The sequence below is a fragment of the Rhopilema esculentum genome, chromosome 16, assembly GCF_057945365.1.
Source record: "Rhopilema esculentum isolate cy_ngs chromosome 16, ASM5794536v1, whole genome shotgun sequence".
Classification (NCBI taxonomy): Eukaryota; Metazoa; Cnidaria; class Scyphozoa; order Rhizostomeae; family Rhizostomatidae; genus Rhopilema; species Rhopilema esculentum.
In genome coordinates, this window is record NC_142830.1 from 6,133,752 (window position 1) to 6,153,892 (window position 20,141).

General features: G+C 36.7%; 1 protein-coding gene across 1 annotated transcript; it reads right to left on the bottom strand.

Moving 5' to 3' along the window:
- Positions 1-1,025: 1,025 nt before the first annotated feature.
- On the bottom strand, positions 1,026-11,092 carry LOC135682800 (contactin-associated protein-like 2). The gene is made up of 8 exons (XM_065197838.2): positions 10,939-11,092; positions 8,830-8,998; positions 6,790-7,808; positions 6,087-6,424; positions 5,659-5,932; positions 4,579-5,042; positions 3,426-3,621; positions 1,026-3,099 (listed from the first exon to the last, which is right to left on the bottom strand). The coding sequence occupies exons 1-8, from the start codon at positions 11,006-11,008 to the stop codon at positions 2,153-2,155; spliced, it is 3,477 nt and encodes a 1,158-aa protein (XP_065053910.2). The 5' UTR covers positions 11,009-11,092; the 3' UTR covers positions 1,026-2,152.
- Positions 11,093-20,141: the final 9,049 nt, after the last annotated feature.

Below are 20,141 nucleotides of genomic sequence, written 5' to 3' on the forward strand. Positions count from 1 at the left end.
TTGGGCTAATTTTCCATATTTTTGCTTCCACTCATAAAAATCACCTCAAGAGATTCAATCAGGTTTAATCGAGAAATTTAAGCAAATGGTACAAAGACCAATACCGTATTGTAGGCACTCTCTAAAAACTTCCAGGGCTATCATTTGAATTGTTGCAGAAAAGATAATATCATTTGTAAGCAATGTTGAAAAAACATTATCATGAAATAATTTCGTTGTTGCGCATCACCAATGGGTCAGGTGATAGAAAATCATGTTTCAAAGAGGGAACTAAGCCGTGCAATGCAGGCTATGTAAAATCGAAAGCCGTCACATCTTGTAATGACAACGTGAAAGAGGATTTATGTAGAAAAGCAAATCCGACGCAGAAGAGAATCTCTTAGCTGATTCAGATAGAGGAGGATGATTTGTTGACGCATTATAGATTCACCATGGATGGATTTGAAACGCGTTTTTGTTGCAAAAAAAATGTTGAGGCTGGATTGTTCTAGATTTGTTTTTAAGTTACCAAAGTACCAACAATGTGATTGCTAGCTAATGTGCTCTAGAGAGGTGTTTGGACCTCTTTTGCCGAAAAAGTGAATGAGACACTCTTTATTTGCCGACAAGTTTGAAAATTCCCTGAAAAAGCACCCCTAGATGGCAAAAAACTTTTTGTTTGTCCAGAGAAAATTTGGACACAACAGATTGGCTGCAAAGTTACTTTGGCTTGACAAAGAAATCGATTTCAATGACTTTCGGTTAAAAATACAGAGAAGGAAACAAATCTGCGGCACTTTGGCTTCAAATGTATTTCCTAATCATTGCATGAAAATGAATAAACGTATCTGCTTGCTCTATCTTGTATTTTCTGTGATTTTTCAACTATAGCACCGATTTGTAATATGCGGCGTTTATTATAGCGAGGCGTTTATAGTCATGTTTCTATGGAAAGAGGTAAAGCGTTGATTAGAGGGAAGTGTTTATTGGATCATGCGATCACCAAACTGAATTTTAGGAAACAACGAGCAGAAAGAAGACAGCCATTAACGTATTTGTCAATTAAATTACACAAAACCATCTAGCATCTAGGGAAATTATCAGAAATAAAACTTTACTTCACATGGATCAATTATGCACCGTGCAAAAATAAGACGTTATTGAAATACTTATTTTATAAAAGATAAAAAATCTGCAAAACAACGCAGTTATCCAGGCAGAGCTACTCAAGTTTATTTCACAATTACACTATTTATCAAAGACTCTCTTTTCAGTCGTGTTTGCTTTTTATGTTAAACCGTTAAAAAACGTCAACTGTTTACAAAATTTCACATCTCAAGAAAACACATGCTTTTTCGAAACACACACAACTGTGGTAAGAAACTTTTCTAGTAGCTTCTTCGAAAGGCACCCTTTTAGCGCTTTACTTGAAGTCTAGGGGCTACTTACAGTTTCCTTGAGCTTTTACCAAATTCAATATTACTTCCTTCTTAGGGTGCCAGTCTTTACCGGGTCCAGCAGGATTTTTAAAAAATATGTCAGCTTCTGTATCTGTATAACATTAACAAAAAAGTACTTGGCAAAAGTTGAAAAGATCTACCCCAGTAAGCACTATAGGCTTTACGCGATTACCAGAAGCATTACGAGAAGCGAAACTACCGTCTTATTTCTTAGAAAAAGTTTAAAATATCTAGCCCAGTAAGCACTAAAGGCTTTACGCAATTACCAGAAGCATTACGAGAAGCGAAACTACCGTCTTATTTCTTAGAAAAAGTTCAAAAGATCTACCCCCGTAAGCACTATGGGCTTTACGCGATTACCAGAAGCATTACGACAAGTGAAATTACCGTTTTAAATCTTTTCAATATTGTATCAAGTGCATTCACGAGTCAGAAAAGCGCTCCTTGGATTAAAAAGATGAAAGCAAACAGGTTTAGTCATTACAGGCACTAAGTTAAAAGTGCTTATTTATATATAATCAAGCTTTGACCAACTAATTACAACGACAACATAGCTTTCTTTATCAAAGTCTTATAAACCCGTTAAGGGTTATTGTTTCGCGAACGACATCAGCCGTGTCTCTTCAGGACTGATTCTCATTTCGCCTAGGCGGCTGAAATTTCTACCAGCAGCATTCACAGCTTCTGCCTTGCAGTTAGAATTAAAAAAAGGCCTAAACGTAATACTCCTGCTTTTTTGTACCCTTGGCACTTGATTTTGCCGCATTATCTTGTCCATTTGGACCATCCATACTATCGGGAGGTGGTGTAAAAGTCGTCTCCGCATCAGTAGACAACGGCCTTCTGTCTTCGTTTGTCTTGTAAGCGCCAATATTGCGGTTGATGTGCTTGCAGAACAGGATTAAAATAACAAGTAGCAAAAAGGCGAATCCACAGGCAACGCCAATAATTATTGGCGATAGATCGCGTTCTACCTTGTAAAATCGAGGAAAAGGTCGTAGTGTAGCTGTTGATTGTGTTGGCCGTCCAAAAAGATACGGAAGAGGCTTCGGCGTGGGTAAAGCTTTTCCACAAGCGCCTGGAAATGCACTTCCACCAATAGACGGATCCATTTTTCCATATAAAGCGAATACATCGACTAATACCGGTTTTGATGCCATGTTCGCAAGATACCTATACTTGAAAGCAGACATACAACCAATAAAAGTCTTTACTGATCCCAAGGTAGAGGGCAAAGGTGGTTTTATACGACCTATTGAAATCTTGACCCCATCAAGCAAATCGCCATTAGTGCTGGCGACTTCCTTTCGTTTCTCCGATATTCTATCAAGCACCTCTACCGTAACCTTTTTGGCATTATGGAACACCCTGACATTGTGAATCTTCCCGTCGTCAAATCTCCCTTTCTCTGTCGTTGAATGAACCTTGATGACTTTGCTCGATGAAGAAGTAGTGTCAAAATTGAAGGAAACTTCAAGGCTGCCATCTTTGAGAACCAGTGACAAATGGCAATTCGGCTTGTCACCATGGATACTAAACAAAAGTGCATCACTGCTAGTAGTCTTGAATGCAAGCACTGCTTCTCCCTCCATTATCTGAACGGGCTTAACAAATGTGTACATAAGACTGCTCCCATTCTTGAAATGAAGAGGATATGACTCTGAAAAAAGGATACAAAAATCTTACCAACATCAGTGTGGCTGATACATATACACTGATCACAAAAAATGTTTTCAATAAGCATATAAAAAGATGAAAAACAAAAATTTATTTTTCATTTTATTCTAGAAAAGACAATTTTTCTATATATTTTCTCCTACATGAAAATTTTATCATAAAATATGCAACAACCGAAACATTTGTACTTCAATAAAAATAAAAAACAACCAATTGCTACTACTGAATTGGCTTAAATGGTACTGAATTACCAAAGATAAGGCATCATATCATAAGAAGTGCAATATGCAATGTTCCAATAACAATTACCTTTGTGACAAAATTTTCCATCAAATGGTGAAAGCGAGCAATCGCACTGAAAAGAGGTATATCTCTCAATACATTTGCCATAATTGCAAGGAGCAGCAGACAGCCTGTTGCAACCGATTCCACAACCAGCATGCACCCCGTAGTTCTGCAGATACTTTGCCGTTGCCTTGATGTCAATCATCATTCCGTTGAGGAACTATAATGTAGTGAGATTAAGACATGTTCATTTAACAGCAAGGGACTATGGCTTTAACAAAGGGTGTGAGTAGCTACCATGACAAAAGGTGCATTTAGGAAGGAATAAAGATTACAAGAGGTGAAAACTATTTTAAATATTGCGAAACTGGAAAATGAAAATTTCTGATTTAGTGTTACTGTGAACCTAGTAATGTTTAACTGTTTTGAGTTTTTTCCAAGCATCTCCTTTCTCTTCCAAAAATCAAGCAAAGGAATGAATTCCCATGTATTTATAATTGCGGTTGAACTGTCATATTATTGTTTTACTTTGGAAAAACTGCGTATTGCTTCAAAAAACTTCATTCAAAAGGAAGAAATAAAATAAAGTATTGGTATCGCCTTTGGCGTTAATGCCTATATTGAGAATAAAATTTGTAAGATGTAGGAAATATTTTAAAAAATCTTTCAGATAATAAAGAGTTCCTTACTGATGGTTACTCTGGAATCAATTCACAACAACATAATCTGCTATTAACGCAATTTTATTCAGGAACAAGAATGCCTTAAAACCATCTGAGTTCCATTAGACTGCGTATGAGTGTTTAACGTTACAGTTAAAGCTCACGTTAAAGACGCCATGGCAATATAAAACCAAGGGGAAATATTTGCATTCAAAAGAATTGCTACAAAATCATATGCCTCCAAGAGCATATATTAATACTGCACTTTCTCAAAAAATTGCGATTAATTTTATGTGACTCATTTTTGCCAAGATTTTTCCGAAAATGTGGCTACAGTTGATCATCTCGTTAATCTTTAAATCTAGGTATAACCTTTCCAAAAAGCCGGTAGTTTGAAGAAGTAAACACCGATTTATCATTCTCATAATGTTTATATATATGCTATCGTTTTATGCACAAACCGTGCGGATTCCATTAGAGGATATTCTAGGAATTCAGTTGATGACGTCACTTACCAGTCCAAAAATGCAACCAGTGAAACCTTGGGAAACATCGAAGCCACCTCCGAGGTACATTGGATCTCCCGCTAGATCTAAATGACTCATAGACAGGGGGTTACGCTGCACTGATTTTGTGATCCCATCAACTGTAAGCTTAAGCTCTTTTCTGTTGAATTCTAAAAAAACTGAATGAGCCTTGTTATCATCGAAGTTACCAGAAATATCTATATCAACAAAGTCTGCTTGGGATCCAAGGTTGATCTCTCCTCGCAATCGTTTCTTGCTAGCAATCTGTACCATAATGTAATCATTTGATGTACGGCCTTTGCCATAAAACATAATTCCTTCAGCTTTTACTGTTTTGAAATTGAACGAAACAGTAAGCGCGTCTATTGCGTTGTTGTAGTCAGTTGCTGAGATGGGTTTTACTTGAAGAAAGGCCATCGCATCGCGAAATGAAACCGCATTATCTGTAGATGCTACGATAGAGAATTAAAACTATTAGCCTTAGCATCTGCTTATAAAGCTCATCTACATTAACCCAAAGAATGTGATACACTAAATAAACATTCTTATAACTTACGAAAATTACTGTTTATTGGTCTGTCATGAAGTGCTCAATGCCATATAGGTAGAGCCTTACACAACAAACAACTGTTGCCTGATGATCGCATTAAGAGTTTAACTCGGAGTAGCATCTTAGAACCGTCCTGTTCTATATGCCAAATAGCCTGTCCTCACAACTTACAAAAACATGCCTTTGAATAAAAACAGTATGCTTTTGTAGAAAAATGTGGAAGAATCTTTTCATAAGGTTCACATTTATTCTCCTCGCTACCTTGGTATTTTTTTTCTGCAATAGAATCGATACATGGGGAATGTGAGGCTTAAAAACTAGTGCGCAAAAATCAATCAGCATTGTTATTATAAGATAAAAAACAAAACCCTTGCCCTTATTTGACCTAAAGAAACACTTTACTGGCAAGGATAAGTAAAGTCTAACAATAAATAAACATTTTCCTAAGTTCAAAAAGCCTGTAAATAGAGGCATCACATCACTTTATCAATTTTTAAACATCAGCGGAAAAATCTTACCATCACCACTGCAGCTTAAAGGACCTAAAGAAAAACGACCTTTCGATCCAGCATTACTGTTGACATCCAGGAACTCAATTTTCTTCATTGGTAAATGTTTTTTGTTGGTAAGAAAACCTTCGTCTGTGGCTTCCTTCTCGGAACGTGCATCACAATTGCAGTACTTGGAAGTATCAGTGCAATTATTGTAAATGCCACAGCGACAATGATTAGTTTTGCCCTTGGAGCCTCCCCAGTAGTAGTGAAAGTAGTTCTTTGGTCCTAACCAACGTACCTGATAAAAAAGGAGTATCCTATGAGGAATGCCATGGGTGACACAATCGCACAACAAGGCGAACGCAACACAATAAAAGTGCCTTGTTTTCACCTGTCAGTAAAACATTAGATCGCAATAAAGCAGAAACCTCTCGATAAATAGAGATTCTTACCTTCGGCTGCCCATTTGGCGAGTCATATAAACTGGATTTTGTACACACATATTTGACATGTTGCTGACACTCGAGACTCTCCTGTGTTATAGAAACCAAACTTCTAAGGTCTGCATTATATGGTACAAATATGCTTTTCATCCCAAAACGATTTTCTACAGCTAAATCACTAGCAATTTTTGGGTAGACATTTGTTGTGACTTTATTATGATCATAGATGCATTCAACTGTTGTTGCAGGAAGAGGACCAGCTCCATCAACATCAATCTGTGTCATGCCACTAGTCACAGTTCCTTTTGCATGTGCTTTCAGTGCTGCACATGATCTACCAAACCCGGCTAAAAGAAAGGGGTTGTGCATCAAAGGAATGGCCAACTCCATATTCTCTAGCAATGAATGTTAAAATACAACACATATTGAAGAGAATTCATACAATTCATACAATTATGAAAAAAGGAAATGTGCTATGGCTGCCCTCTTAGGCAGATTGTACTTACCCAACGCATTTCAGGAAAGTCAAGAAACCTAAACTGAGTAAAATCGTTAACAACGTGAAAAATCAGGAATACCGATTGTGTTATACATCGCTTTATGTTATAAATCTTATAGTCATAAATCCATGTTCAGTATAAAGATAAATTGAAAAAATAAGATAATCTACTTTCAGCAAACAAGAGAGTATATGAAATAGCTGAAAACTTACGCTTGTTACAGACACTCCCTGAATAGCCTGTGTTGGCGCAGTTACATGAAAACAAGACTTCAGTCTTTTGTTGACACTTTCCACCATGAAGACAGGGGTTTGGAACACAGAGTTCGTTTAAAGAGCATCTACCAAAAGTTGGTCTTAAAGAACCTTTTAAGTTCGCTACAGATTTTGCTTCATATTTGTCAAAGTCAGATATTACCAGTTTCTTTCCATTAACCATGATATTTTTCATACAGCCTGCATAATTTGGCCCAAAAAAGACTTTGTCTTTAATCTTCAAAGCTTGCTTGGCCCTAACACTAGCCACTTGCCTATCTACAGTCAGCTCAAGCATCAAAGATGATGAAAATGACAATTTAATTTCATGCCAGAAACCGTCATTCAAACCCAAGGATGATGACTTCAGAGCAAAGTTACCATAAGTCATAGTTACTTTTCCCTCAGCATCAATACCTACATCAATGAATTGACTCAAAGCACTTTTTTGTGATGTGTAAAACAGCTTTTGATTAGTGAGAATGGTTCTAAAGCTAAACTCTACAGACATTTCTGAGCTGGTGAAATTGTAGGAAACATATGATCCATTCATTGGAAAATCAACTGAATTGAAATGCCTAACAAAAGGGCATGATCCTCTAACTGCTTTGACTAATGTGACATGATCACCATCAAGAACACTCCTATCGTTGATAGTAGAATTTGTAAAGCAAGCTTTCAAGCCTCTTCTCGTCAAGCTTTCTTTCACTGAAATTGTGTCATGAAATTTCATTCCTCCAATGTGAATATACTCTATGCTAAACTTTGCAGCTCCAGGTGCCAAAGTTCTAGTTGCATTGTATTCTGATTCCTTAAGATTGTCTATGCTAATGTAAACTTTCTGCTTCTCTTCATTGTGAATCAAAACAACATTATGCCATTCATTATCTGCTAACCCTTGTCCAACAAACAGTTCATGAAATCCAGATGATACTTCACCATAACTATCATACGTTTTACCAAAGTCAGCAGCATACCTGATAAAAATTAACAAAAACATCATTTCTCATATATCATTCAAATCCCCCTTCAATGAAAAATGGAATTAAAGCATACCAGGGGCAGCTGATAAGTAGTTTCAGTTGACATTAGCCTAAGCTTGTATGTGTGGGATTGGGATTAAAACTGTAGCCAGACTGTGGAAATTTGCTGCGAGACAGAGACAGCAACAGACAGCTCTATACCCTTAAACAGGCATGCAGAGAAGGGCGCTGGGGGGGGGGGGGGGGCTTCTGCCATTTTTTTCTAGACCCCTGCTTCCTCAATGCTCTGTGGTGCCTGTAAACTCCAAGTCTCTTGAAATTAGAAATAAGTTTCTAATACCATCATCTGTCTGTCCCCTGAAGTCTGTTGCTTGTTCAAACCAGAGTTCATTTTGTTAAATATTAAACTTTGGTTTATAATTATGGATAATATTTGTTGTTGTTAAGAGGACTGGGTCATATAACTTTGACATAAAGGAACAATAAGTCAGAAATAGACCAATTTGACTTACAGCCTTGCTTTGGAAATTTCTCCAAATTTAATTATACGACTTTTTTAAGCTCAGATTTGGTTTTATCACGATAGATTTAGGCTGAATACAATTTTTCATTTTGTTTGTGCTTGTAAGTTTGAAAACTTGCAAGGGATTTGACCGCAAAAATCATTATAAAAGAATTTGAGGACTTTTTCAAAACGAGGCTGTTAGTCGAATTGGTCCATTAATATTCCACAAACCTAAAGACAAAATGCATTGATTTGGATATTGTGATGCAGATTGGGCTAATTCAGAATACAGAAGAAGCATTAATGGCTATGCATACAAGTTAGTGAGCAGTGGACCCAGGATACCTTGAAAAAGTAGAAAACATAATTTTGTGCAATTGGTCTAATCTTTGTTTTTTGCAATAAGTATTTAAGGAGGATATATGAGGATGATTTTTACTTTGAAAATTTGCAAACATGCTTGAACTTCATTTAAAAAAATCTTTGAAAGGGTTGTTTTTGTACACTTGCCTTAGCTTTCCACCAACCAGCTCCAGTGTTAAAAAATCTGAAGAACTCTTTGCATGAAGAATTATGCCTCTACTATCAATTGTTTTGAACTGCACTTGAAATCTGGTTAATGGACTACTAGTTTCTTTTTGGGTATAGCTTACATATCCACTTTGTTCAACTACCACATCTATAAAAATAAAGAAAATTGACATGATCACTTGACAAACTTTTAGAAAAAATTTACTTCTAGAAAACTGAACTGAAAAACGGGAAGGCTAAAACAACAGCTAACTTATATACCCATAGAACAGTTATTTTGGTTGCAGCCTCTGTATTGGGGATAGTGGGACCCAGCCCCATGAGAGCTTTCCGAGAAAAACTTTTAGATTCATATACTTAAATGATTTTAAACATCCACTTTAGTTTGAGCACTGTTTTCAGGCCTGGACATTAAACTTACTTAACAGGGGAGCAGTAAGCAGCTCCCCTGGCAATTTCCAGGTGAGCTATTTGAAGGTTAATAAGACTAGAAGCGATGGAAAATTGACTTCAAGGAGAACAATTTTCTTTTCAAAGCAACTTAGTAGAGCAATCTGTAGCCCCCCCCCCCCCCTCCAGCATTTGAAGGGAGTATGAGCTATGGCCCTCCTCAAATGCCAAGTTTGTGTTTTCAAATTTTGTGGCTTTGAAAATTAAATTAATTGAGTTTCTTTTCAAAATTAAACAAAAATACATATCAGAAACCTTCTTTTGTGCTTTTAAGGCTAGCCCAGATTAAAAAAGAATGCACCAATCAAATGCTTTTTAGAGTTTAACTATTCAAGTGAAAAGTGCCCTCAGCCTGGTCAATTCTACATCAAATAGTAAACATGCACATAAAGACCAATTTCTTAATTATATATCATTAGATAATTTAACAGTAAACATTTTGGGAATTTCTATAATTCTACTTAAATTCCCTAATGTCTAACAGATTGACAAAGGTGAGTAGCAATACCTGCAGGGCCTATTTCAAGCATGGACAGGTTCTCTGATTGAGTATAAAACATGAAATGGGCCACAAGATGAAATTCAAGATTATTATGTTAATGACCAAGCTTAATGTGACTTTTAATCATTGAACAGAGCTTGAGAGGGCTGGTTCATTTAAGGAAGTTTGATTTATATCTTTTTAGTGCTCAATACACCAAGCCTAATACTTGAAAATATCTTCTAATCAACAGGTCTTTTGCTACAGATTTGATGGCATCAATTCATTTTCAAATAATGCATAATTAATGAAGCCATGCAATTTGGGTGTGCACAAATATCTTAACAACATACAAAATTCTACTCAAGAGACTCAAGATCAAACATTCTATTTCTGTTTACATAATGTAGAAATGCAACATACTTAAAAGAAAATAGGATTATTTCGTGATTTTATTCTTTCAGATTACAGTTTGGGTGTCCTTGCAATCATGACAAGCTTGACAATTCACATAAAAAGTTGTTTTTGGTTTTAAAATTCTAACATTTTTCATGTCTGTCCCCTAATGTTTGTTCAGGAACAAACAATTTTGCAGAATGAAACGCTAAACAACATTGCTCTCTATTCGAAAAAAAACATTTGATTAAAATAATTACAAGTGGCAAGTCAAGTCGCTTAGAACGATTTGGTTCAATTTTATGCTCATGATCTACGTCCAGTAAATTTTCTTTCTACTGCCTAAAACTGTTTTTCAGGGAGAAATACCTTCCATAGATGAAACAGAAACTTTGAATGCCTTCATCTGATGTAGTTGATACCCTGGTGTATTTGTTTAGTTATTCATTCTAGGGTAACTACATCGTGCATTTTCCACCACCAAAAATTAAACCTTTCTTATACATCGTATAAGCAGCAACGCATCGTGTCATTTGAGACAATCTTTGATCTTTGGTCAACTAGTTTGACCAAAGATTAAGATGCAAAAAGTATGTAGACAAAGCTGTCAAGCGCAAGTAAAAACAAATATAGGTAGGCCTACTCTGGCCGGGCCTAGGTCGTCACCAGACGAAGTCATTTTCGTGTCAGTATTAAAACTGAAAAAAAAGACGAGCTTACAGTGAAAAGCTTGAAATGGTAGAAGTTTGAATAAAACTTACCACAAAATATCGCATGCAATATCACAACTAAAAAAATTGAAAGGAATGTCCAACAACTTTCAAGCGCCATATTGGATAGCACTTGACACCCAACCCCTCGAGACCTTCAAATTCCAGACCTTGGTTCCCAATCTCCTTTCGCAAAAAGAACAACAGAACTGAAATTGAACAAGGGAAAGACGGGTGAGGTATGATGTGTCAATATACCTAATATAAAATTTTGTCAGTTTTCCTTATTGGCTATGAGAACGCTATTTTGACTATGTTTTTCTAGTATATTGGCGTTCCTACGCACATTTTCTGTTAGCAACATCATTATCGCAAACAACCTAGTATATGCCCCACATCACTTGCGTTTGTTGCTATCAACTAGGGTTCTATGAAATAAGAGAACTGCTGTCTCCCACCAGGGTTGGGTTCAACTCTATTTAAAATTTAACGTTGGAAAGAGGGCTTCAAGAGGATGACATTCGATTTTTTGTAACATGTGGGCTAAGAAGAATGTAAGGCTGCAAATGCATTCCTCGAAGGCTGTTATGTGGTACATGAGGAGAGGCAGGTGTCCCCAAACATTTTCAAATGACAGCCTATCGACAGCGTGAGTTTAAAATCTGAGTAACTGCTCTTTTTGAAAAGTTTTCACAGTAATAAAACAGGAATACTATTTATTGAAAAAAAAACCCGACAGCAGGTGCGCAACTACTTAGGGGGTCCTGGGGGCCATATCCCTGCCCCCTGCCCTTTTCTCAAAAGAGGAAAAGTGCCCTTTCTCTTGGAAAATTGCTTGAATATTTTTGTTATGAAGCTAAAAAGGATGGTCATAAATGACACATTCCGGCGATGTAATAGGCCTCATAGAAATATAGAGAAAGGATTTTGTCAGTCTTTCACGCACTCGTTGGGTCGAACGTCATCCTGCATTTACTCTATGGAATACACTCATTTTTTTTATAAGAAACAAAGGTCGATGTTGAGTACTCCAGTTTCTTGATGTTCTGGAAATTTCAATACTCGTTGTTTCTTAAGAGTTTCTTAATTATGATGTCATGAATGATGTTATGGAATGTTTATGACCTTTTTTATCACGTCAAGAGATTCGCTTCCGTTCTGATGCTGTATTTAGATGTGGGAAGTATTTTTTTATCTCTTGTGTCTTAAGTTCTAGGTTAACAGGGCAATCTTGTTCTTGGATTTCACAAAATTTCGCTGTTCTCAGTTTTATCACGATTCAATAGTTTTCTTATTTTTTTTGCTTCGAGTACTTAAGTTTCTTAATTTTTTCTAACTGTCCAGTACTCGTTTCTTGTAGCCAGCCTCAATCGAGTGTATTGAGTGTATTGCCACGTGGCTTTCATTAACCCTATATGTTCCACTGACTGATGTATCAGAAAATGAGAGTAATCGAGACTATAATAACATAAATTAATAGTGTATTGGAATTAGATAAAAAAACGGTCTAACCCGGATAAAAATAATACAAAGCTGTGATTTGGCACAGATGTTCTATACTAAGTTGGAAATGACCAGAAAAAAGCCCCATCAATTGGACATTGGGAATTCCTTATATGGGCAAATACCATAATGGCGCACTGATCAGTAGTGGTTCAAAATTTTAGTGTTGCTAAAACCACATAGTATGTACATCTTTTGAAAGATAATTTCATGCTGAATAACTTTTATTTAACATACGTACCCTAAGATTATGCAAATTTAGTGGTGATTGGGCAGAAATAAAGTGGGACGAGTGAATATTGAAAAGCGCGCAGAAGAAAGGCTGATCTTCTTGCTGAATATTTTCATTTTATATCGCAAATTCTATCGATGCAAAATCATCAAGTGTGCGAATAAGATAAAGTATGATGATACCCATCAAGCCCGGGCTGACTCAACCCGGGCCCACTCAGCCCGGGCTGACTCGACCCGGGCTGACTCTAGTGAAGTTTTTCACTGGAGCAGCAAATTCCGGTCAAATCTAAAGAAATATCTTCAAAATAGATTCAAAACAAAGTAACTCGCGACCAAACGGTCCAACAACATGATTTTTTCAATATAAACTAATTTAAAGATAAAGGTTTCAATTCTGATAGTTTTTCAACTTTTTTCATTGACATCCTTCATCTTAGTAATTTTTGTTACTAAGACGTAAAAAACACTGCCAAATTCAGTGCAAATTCAAAGTGGCTGCACAAAACTACAGCTTGATGCTGGGCCCGTAATATTCCCTAAAGAAAAAGAGAAAAAGAGATAACTTCCAAATTACGTATAATCGCAAAAATTGCAAGCTTTTCAAAAAAGAGGGTGTTTTGAGAGTACCTAGGACCCAAAACCCGGAAAATAGTTTTGAAAAACGGAAACCTGGACTTAGAAATTGGAAAATCTTGAGACAAATATATATATACTTCAACGTGGTTCACCTTTTCCCGTGTTCTGCATTAAAAGACCTTCGTACCCGCAGTTATCACCAGCAAGAATATTTGTCTGCAAGGCACAGGGTAGATCCTTGCCTTTTTTCTCCAAATGAAGATGTCTTCAGTGTTTGCGGAAGAACAGAATTTTAGGGAAATTTGTCGTAGATTGCGGAAATCTGGCAATTTTTCAACGGAACGAGGGAATTCTACACACTTGCCGGACGCAGATTTTCTCAAAATAATACACGGATTGCAGAAATTTCAAAATGTTTAGCGGGATTCTTAACCTGCTCCTTGTTGGATAGGATTTCATCACGCATGTTTTGATCTTGTTAATATATAAGTTGTTCATAAATAAACTTATATACATTCAGAGGCAGCGCCAGAAATCTTCCGAAAGAGGGGTTGGAGCTTCCAACAGGGTGGCTAAATTGACTATAATATGCAGTTTTCGTACGTTATTTTGTCAAATTTGCTCCGACAAAAACCTAAAATTTTCTTTCGATAGGGGGGCTAGATGCTTCCGATGATGGGACTGTAGCGCCCTAGCCCTCCCCTGGCGCCACCACTGTATACATTCTATTACCCAGCTGCCCCCTATCTGCTATTTTTGACCAGAAAGTACTTATTTCCACATTGTAAGGGCGTGTATGTTGAATAAAAGTTGTTCAGCATGAAACTGTCTTTCAGAATATGTACGTATAATGTGGTTTTAGCGACATCAAAATTTGAACCCCTGCTGATCAGTGTGCCATATGGGATTTGCCCAAATAAGGAATTCCCAATGTCCAATTGATGGGGCTTTTTTCTGGTTATTCCCAGTATCGTATGGAACCTAAGTGCCAAATTACAGCTTTTTATTACTTTCGTCCGGGTAAAATCGTAATTCCACCACACTATGATGACAGTCATGTAATTTGTTCCTTGCAGGGGCGAAAATCCCGGAGGGGTGTGTGGGAAGGGGAGTGTGTGACACTGCATTAAAGCTAACAGAAAATGCAACGATTATTGATACATATGTTCAGTGCATGTTTGAGTCCACACAAAGCAACTTAAATTGTAAAAAACTTTTTCGTGACAGGTACAGGGTGGGGTACCCTCGGGGTAAGAGGGGTAGCGTGAAGCCCCTTACTTTTTTCAAGATAAGAATTTTTACCGTTTTTTTATTCCTTTAAAAAAGGTGTATGAAAAAAGGAGAACAAACTGTTTAGATGCCGATTTTGTTTGGTTTATTCACTAACTTATTTAAGTCGATGTGCAATCAGAAACGAAAGGTCACAATTTCTTTCCCCATTGTCTGTCACTTGAGTTTTAGCATGACACCTCCCCTCCTCGATTGTTCCTTCCCAAAAAACAATAATCAGTGTTCTCTAAAACCCGTCGAATTTTCCTTCCTAAGCAATATAGTATCTTGCTAAATTTTAGCCTGGGAGATGGTTTTTTAGCCCTTCTACAAGTTACAATTTCAAAGATTTTCTTTTGCGTCAAACCCAACAATGGTGGGTCCTAATCAGGGTTGCCAAGTGCTGGCAAGTCCTCAATTCTAAAGTTTCTGAAAATCAATCCCAAATCAATCCCAAATCAATCCCAAATCAATCCCAAATCAATCCCAAAGCAATCCCAAAGCAATCCCAAATCAATCCCAAATCAATCCCAAATCAATCCCAATTCAATCCCAAAGCAATCCCAATTTTTTCAAAAGTAGATTCCTTCGCAGAAGTTATAGAAAGGGATAGATATTCCTCTGCAGCTTTGCCTTCTATATTTCCTGTGCAATGAATTACACATTTTTCAATGTTACGGTTGCTTAATTTGATATTTAAATGGTCGAGTTAGTATTCATAAGAATTGAGTTGCATCAACATACATAGTATAAAAGTGTGAAGGCTTAAACTTGGACATTGTGCATGAAGTATGATGAGGCATTGTGCCAGAACAACATCAGATAACTTTCAAATTTTTCGCGCCAAGCGAATTTTTCGCCACGAATTTTCTAGCTGCGAATTTTTCTCTCGATTTCGAAGTTCAATTTACACTGGCGAAATTTTTATGTGAATTCACTGGGAATATTACAGAAGAAAATAGCGACTGTCCGAAGAGTGCTCTTATCAGCAAGTTTAAAATTTTAAATTTATCAAAAAAGCGATACTGGATTAGAAAAATTTATTCAGGACGTCTTCAGAAGGGAGAATTCCGTTTACATTTATAAGACCAGTATAACTTCTTCAAATACTTTCAAAGGTCGCTATCGAAACTTGCACAAGCATGCGAGATCCTGTTAGTGCATCTGTTTAAAACTGTTGCTGTTGAGCAGGACAATAAGCAGCCCGCAATTAAGCAATTTGAAGAAATCCTTGCCTTTTTTTATTTCTGCCATATTGGTAGAACGATGACACTTTCAAGCAAGTTTTCGTAAATTTGAAATTTAAATGTTTGAATAATAATCTGATATAAATCAACTTACATGGATTGTGTACAAGGAACAGGAAATGAATAATTACCAACCTATTTTATTGTCGTTTTAAAGGCGAGAGTGTTTGAGAAAAAGAATGCGGAAAGACGTAGGCCATCAGAAACCAAAACAGAAATCAGGTGTCTTCCAATGCTGTTCTGATTGATTTATTTTACAAGGCGAAAGTTTCGCAGCGAAAAAGTAGGAATGGTTTCTACTTTTTCGCAGCAAATTTTTAGCTGCGAATTCGCTGTAAATTTTCTAATCTCTACTTCTGCGCGTATTTTTCGCGCATTCGCGGCAAAAAATTCGCTTCGCACGAAAAAATTCATCTCGTGTAAATCAGGTTTAAGGCCGATTTCCACTAGACGAATTCTTTCGCGCGAATCGAATAAACTTTGGTAGCGATAGAGTAGGACCGTGATCTACTTTCTGCGAATCGAATTTTTTCTACATTCAAAAAAATGCACGCTCCCCTTCCACAAGTATTTGAACGGGACCCAATAACAAAAACAAAAAGAAAAGACAAATTGCTTATATTGATAGAATGACAAATAGAATCACCACAAAATTTCAAGAAATCATGAAACAAACTATGAATTGCGCAAAATTTTACATTCAAGTCAATCATTCTTCTATTTGTGGCTCACTACATTGTCTTTAGTGGCGCTAAAGGTGCTAAATAATAGTCAATTTTAGCAATCCATGGACCAATTATAACAAATTATCCATTCTTGTCTGATAATCCCAAAAAAATCCCAATTTTTACTTTGAATCCCAAATAACAATTTCTGATCCCAGCAGTTTTTCAACAGTTCCAGTTTCGTGAAATCTGGGATTGAATAATCCCAATTGGCAACCCTGGTCATAATACCTCACTAAACTTGATACTACTTACGCCCCAAGGTTCAAATTTGTCGTGTCGTTCCTATCATGTAGCCAAAACACATATGCACCCTCTCCCCCCGTGAGATGTAAGCTTTATTGCAAAGAAAAATCAAATTTGAAATTTAATTTATGCTCACGTAGATCTATGAATATTTCATAGGCGATAAAGTTTCAAATTTGTTTTTATTGCCTAAGGATTTATCCTTGGAAAAGAAAAATGTATCTTGGTAAAGCTTTCATTAGCATTCTATAGACATAACTTTACTTCGAGGTCTGCAGAGCACCAATCAATTTTGCAGGGCAGAAACCCTTTTCACCCCTCCCCAGACTTATTAGCCGAGTTACGTCCCTGGATTCTTGCAAAGGAATTTCTTTAGATGGAGCTCTCTTAGTAGATAAACCAATCGAGGAGAGAGCATTCCCTTTTTGGATACATGGCTGACAGAACAATTTCACTAAACATTTCACTCAACTTTTGTTAAGTGAAGTTGAGCGAAGTTTAGCGAGGGTGACAAAACGTGACTAAACTTTTCACTAAATTTCACTCGAGCAGCGAGCTAGCTACGACGCTGTTGGGCTGTAGGGGATCTTGCATAGGAATTTGCTTTTGGTTTATTTTGTTGCATGCGCAAGCAGTGGAATAAAATAAGAATCGGATGAAGCGACGGGGAAAGAAAAGACTTTTTAGCACATTGACAAAATTTTGACTGTTGAAGAAGACACAGTGGCGTACAACGAGATATTCGGATGTCTCAAAAAGGCTTTTTGGGTCACGTAGAGACAAGAAAACCAACGAAAACAGACGAAAACCCTTGGATTTCTACAGCTAGAGCGCCTGCGCGATCACAACAAATGTTTAATTGGTGGTAAAACGACTAAACATTTGCTAAACAACACTGAACAAAGCCAAACATTTTTGCCCAGGATCAAACTTTGCTCAACAACACTCAACACGACTAAACAACAATAAACAGGGTGGCAAAACGACTAAACTTTTCACTAAACTTTTAACTAAATAAAAGTTTAGTGAAATGTTTAGTGAAATGTTTAGTCGTTTTGCCAGGGCATTAGAATCAAATAGTTCTTCGTGAATAAAAACTTTTTAAGCTATTGACAAAAACTGACAACAGATGATGATATTTTTATAACTACTGGAATTTTTGGCAAGATTTCGCACCAAAGAAAAGCACATCAAGAAAATGTCATTTTTCTGACTTGCGACTTGCTGTGTACCATGCTGGTGAGCATTTGTTACTGATTAAAAAAAGTTGTGAAAACCTTTTGGTGAGTTCGTATTGAAAGAATCATTGTAACGATAGGGTTCTTCTTATGACGGTGAAGTATCAGTTCGTTGGCTGAGCGATGGGCTAGGCCAACGGGCCTAGCCCCAAGTAGATAGCACACAAGAGATACTCGTTCTTTGATGTTATGTTTATCGTTAAAACAGTAAGACTAAATTATTCTAAGTAGGATTACATTATATTAAAACACAACAAAGGAACACTGTGAAACATCACACAACACGATGACAGTGACGCACATTTCCCGGAAAGGGAGTTACTAACACAACAGCACGACAAACAAACATGTGACATTAACACGCAACATAATCAAAGATCTAGCTAAACATAATAATAATAATTACTGAAGAATACAAGTCCTAAAACGTTACACCATCCCCTCCCTTTTAAAATACACGATACAACCTTGAAAAGTCACTGAGTTCTTCTACGTCATAAATAAAAGTGTTTGAAGTGTCATTACGGCCCGGAGGCATTTTTTTTTTTTTTTTTTTTTTATATTCTCATAAAATTTTACAAAACAGACAACTACAAGACGATACCACAGGGAGCATGGAAATACATAGCAACCCTGTGGCCATTACATTAAACATATTTGATTCAAATTAAGGTTGCATTAAATGTTGCAAATTACATGTTACAGATTACTAATAATTAAAGACATTTACAATTTGGATGTTAAAACAAAAACAAGGACAAACTACATTGACGAAACAAAACAAGAACAATGAAAGACAAATTACATAGGAGAGAAGATTTATAAAACTACTTAATGAAACCTTTCAGAGGTCTGAATATATTTTAATGTTGCCTCAAGAATTTTTGTATTTGAATTTAAAGATAATTTTTCATGACCATAAAGAATTATTTGCAGTAAAGCTTCATTCGAAAGGTTTGTTAATCCATGGGGTTGCAATATAGCCCTCACATTGTCAAGAAGATCACGTCTATCTGTATCATAAGCATGGCAGAGCAGCAAAAAGTGTTCCGTATCCTCAATACCATCATTTACTGGGCACAAAGGATTCAGGGTATCACTGAAGTTATGTTTGAATTTGTGAAAATTCAGCTTGCTAAGTCCAACACGAAGTTGTGTCAAAATGGATAAACCTTTTGGGTCGTGGATGTTGTAGACTAGCTTTTTTGTTGGACGGATAAATGCAAATAGTTGTTTTTTGAAAGCACTTACTGAGTGGGATTGTTTGATCTCTGGGTCGAGTTTTTCCCATTCAGATAAACAATTTGGATAAAAACTAGCTTTAAATTTCTCAGTTCTCGCGTGTATTTGCCCTACTGAAGCCTGTCTGCGAAGAATGTAGCCTGATTTCTGAAGTTCGGGTATAGGGCTTCTAGTGTAATCTGGTGTCAAGTTATTGATTATTTTAAAGAAAGAAACAAGGCGTCTACTCCATCGTCGGTGGTTTAGCGATTCCCATCCGAGTTCATCATAAATTTTTTGGCACGATGTGCCCTTCCAAGCCCCAGTTATTGCTAATGCGGCAGAGTATTGAATGGACTCGAGTTTTTCCATCGAATTGGTCAATGTAACAGTTTGGCTACAATCATGAGTATTTTGTGGAATGTGATATATTACGTCACCATAATCCAGATGGGGACGGACATAGAGTTTATACATTTCGTTGAGCGTATATCGCGGCATATACTTTGAAAGGAATCTCAACATCCCTATGCCTTGTTTACATTTAGAAATAATTGATTGAAAGTGACTAGCGAATGATAGTTTAGAATCAAGTATAATACCGAGGTGTTTGTGCTCGTGGACCTTCATTACTGGAATATTATTAAAAAAGATAGGAGGATGATTCGTTGGAGTTTTCTTTTTGGAAAAGATGACCTCAACTGCTTGCTTAGTTGGGTCAGGATTAAAAGTCATTCGCCAATTGTGTGCCCAAAGCTTGATGAGGTTTAAATCATGGTTCAAATCACGTGCAGCTTCATGTGGGTCGTTTACAACTGTGAAGATCGATGTGTCATCGGCGAATAGTTTCACATTACACGTTAAGCCATCTGTCAAGTCGTTGATATAAATTAGGAAGAATAGAGGACCGAGGATAGAGCCTTGGGGGACTCCAGATGAAATACTACCCCATTTAGAAGTTCTTCCATTCAAAACAGTGCGCTGCTTTCTATCAT

Excerpts from the sequence above, each read along its gene's own strand:
- LOC135682800 (XM_065197838.2), bottom strand. The coding sequence starts at position 11,008 with ATGGCGCTTGAAAGTTGTTGGACATTCCTTTCAATTTTTTTAGTTGTG. Across the intron at positions 6,425-6,789 it reads AGGGAGTGTCTGTAACAAGC|CCGGGTTTGGTAGATCATGT; the intron begins GTAAGTTTTCAG and ends CCTTTCTTTTAG. Across the intron at positions 3,622-4,578 it reads CTGGTTGCATTTTTGGACTG|TTCCTCAACGGAATGATGAT; the intron begins GTAAGTGACGTC and ends ACTACATTATAG.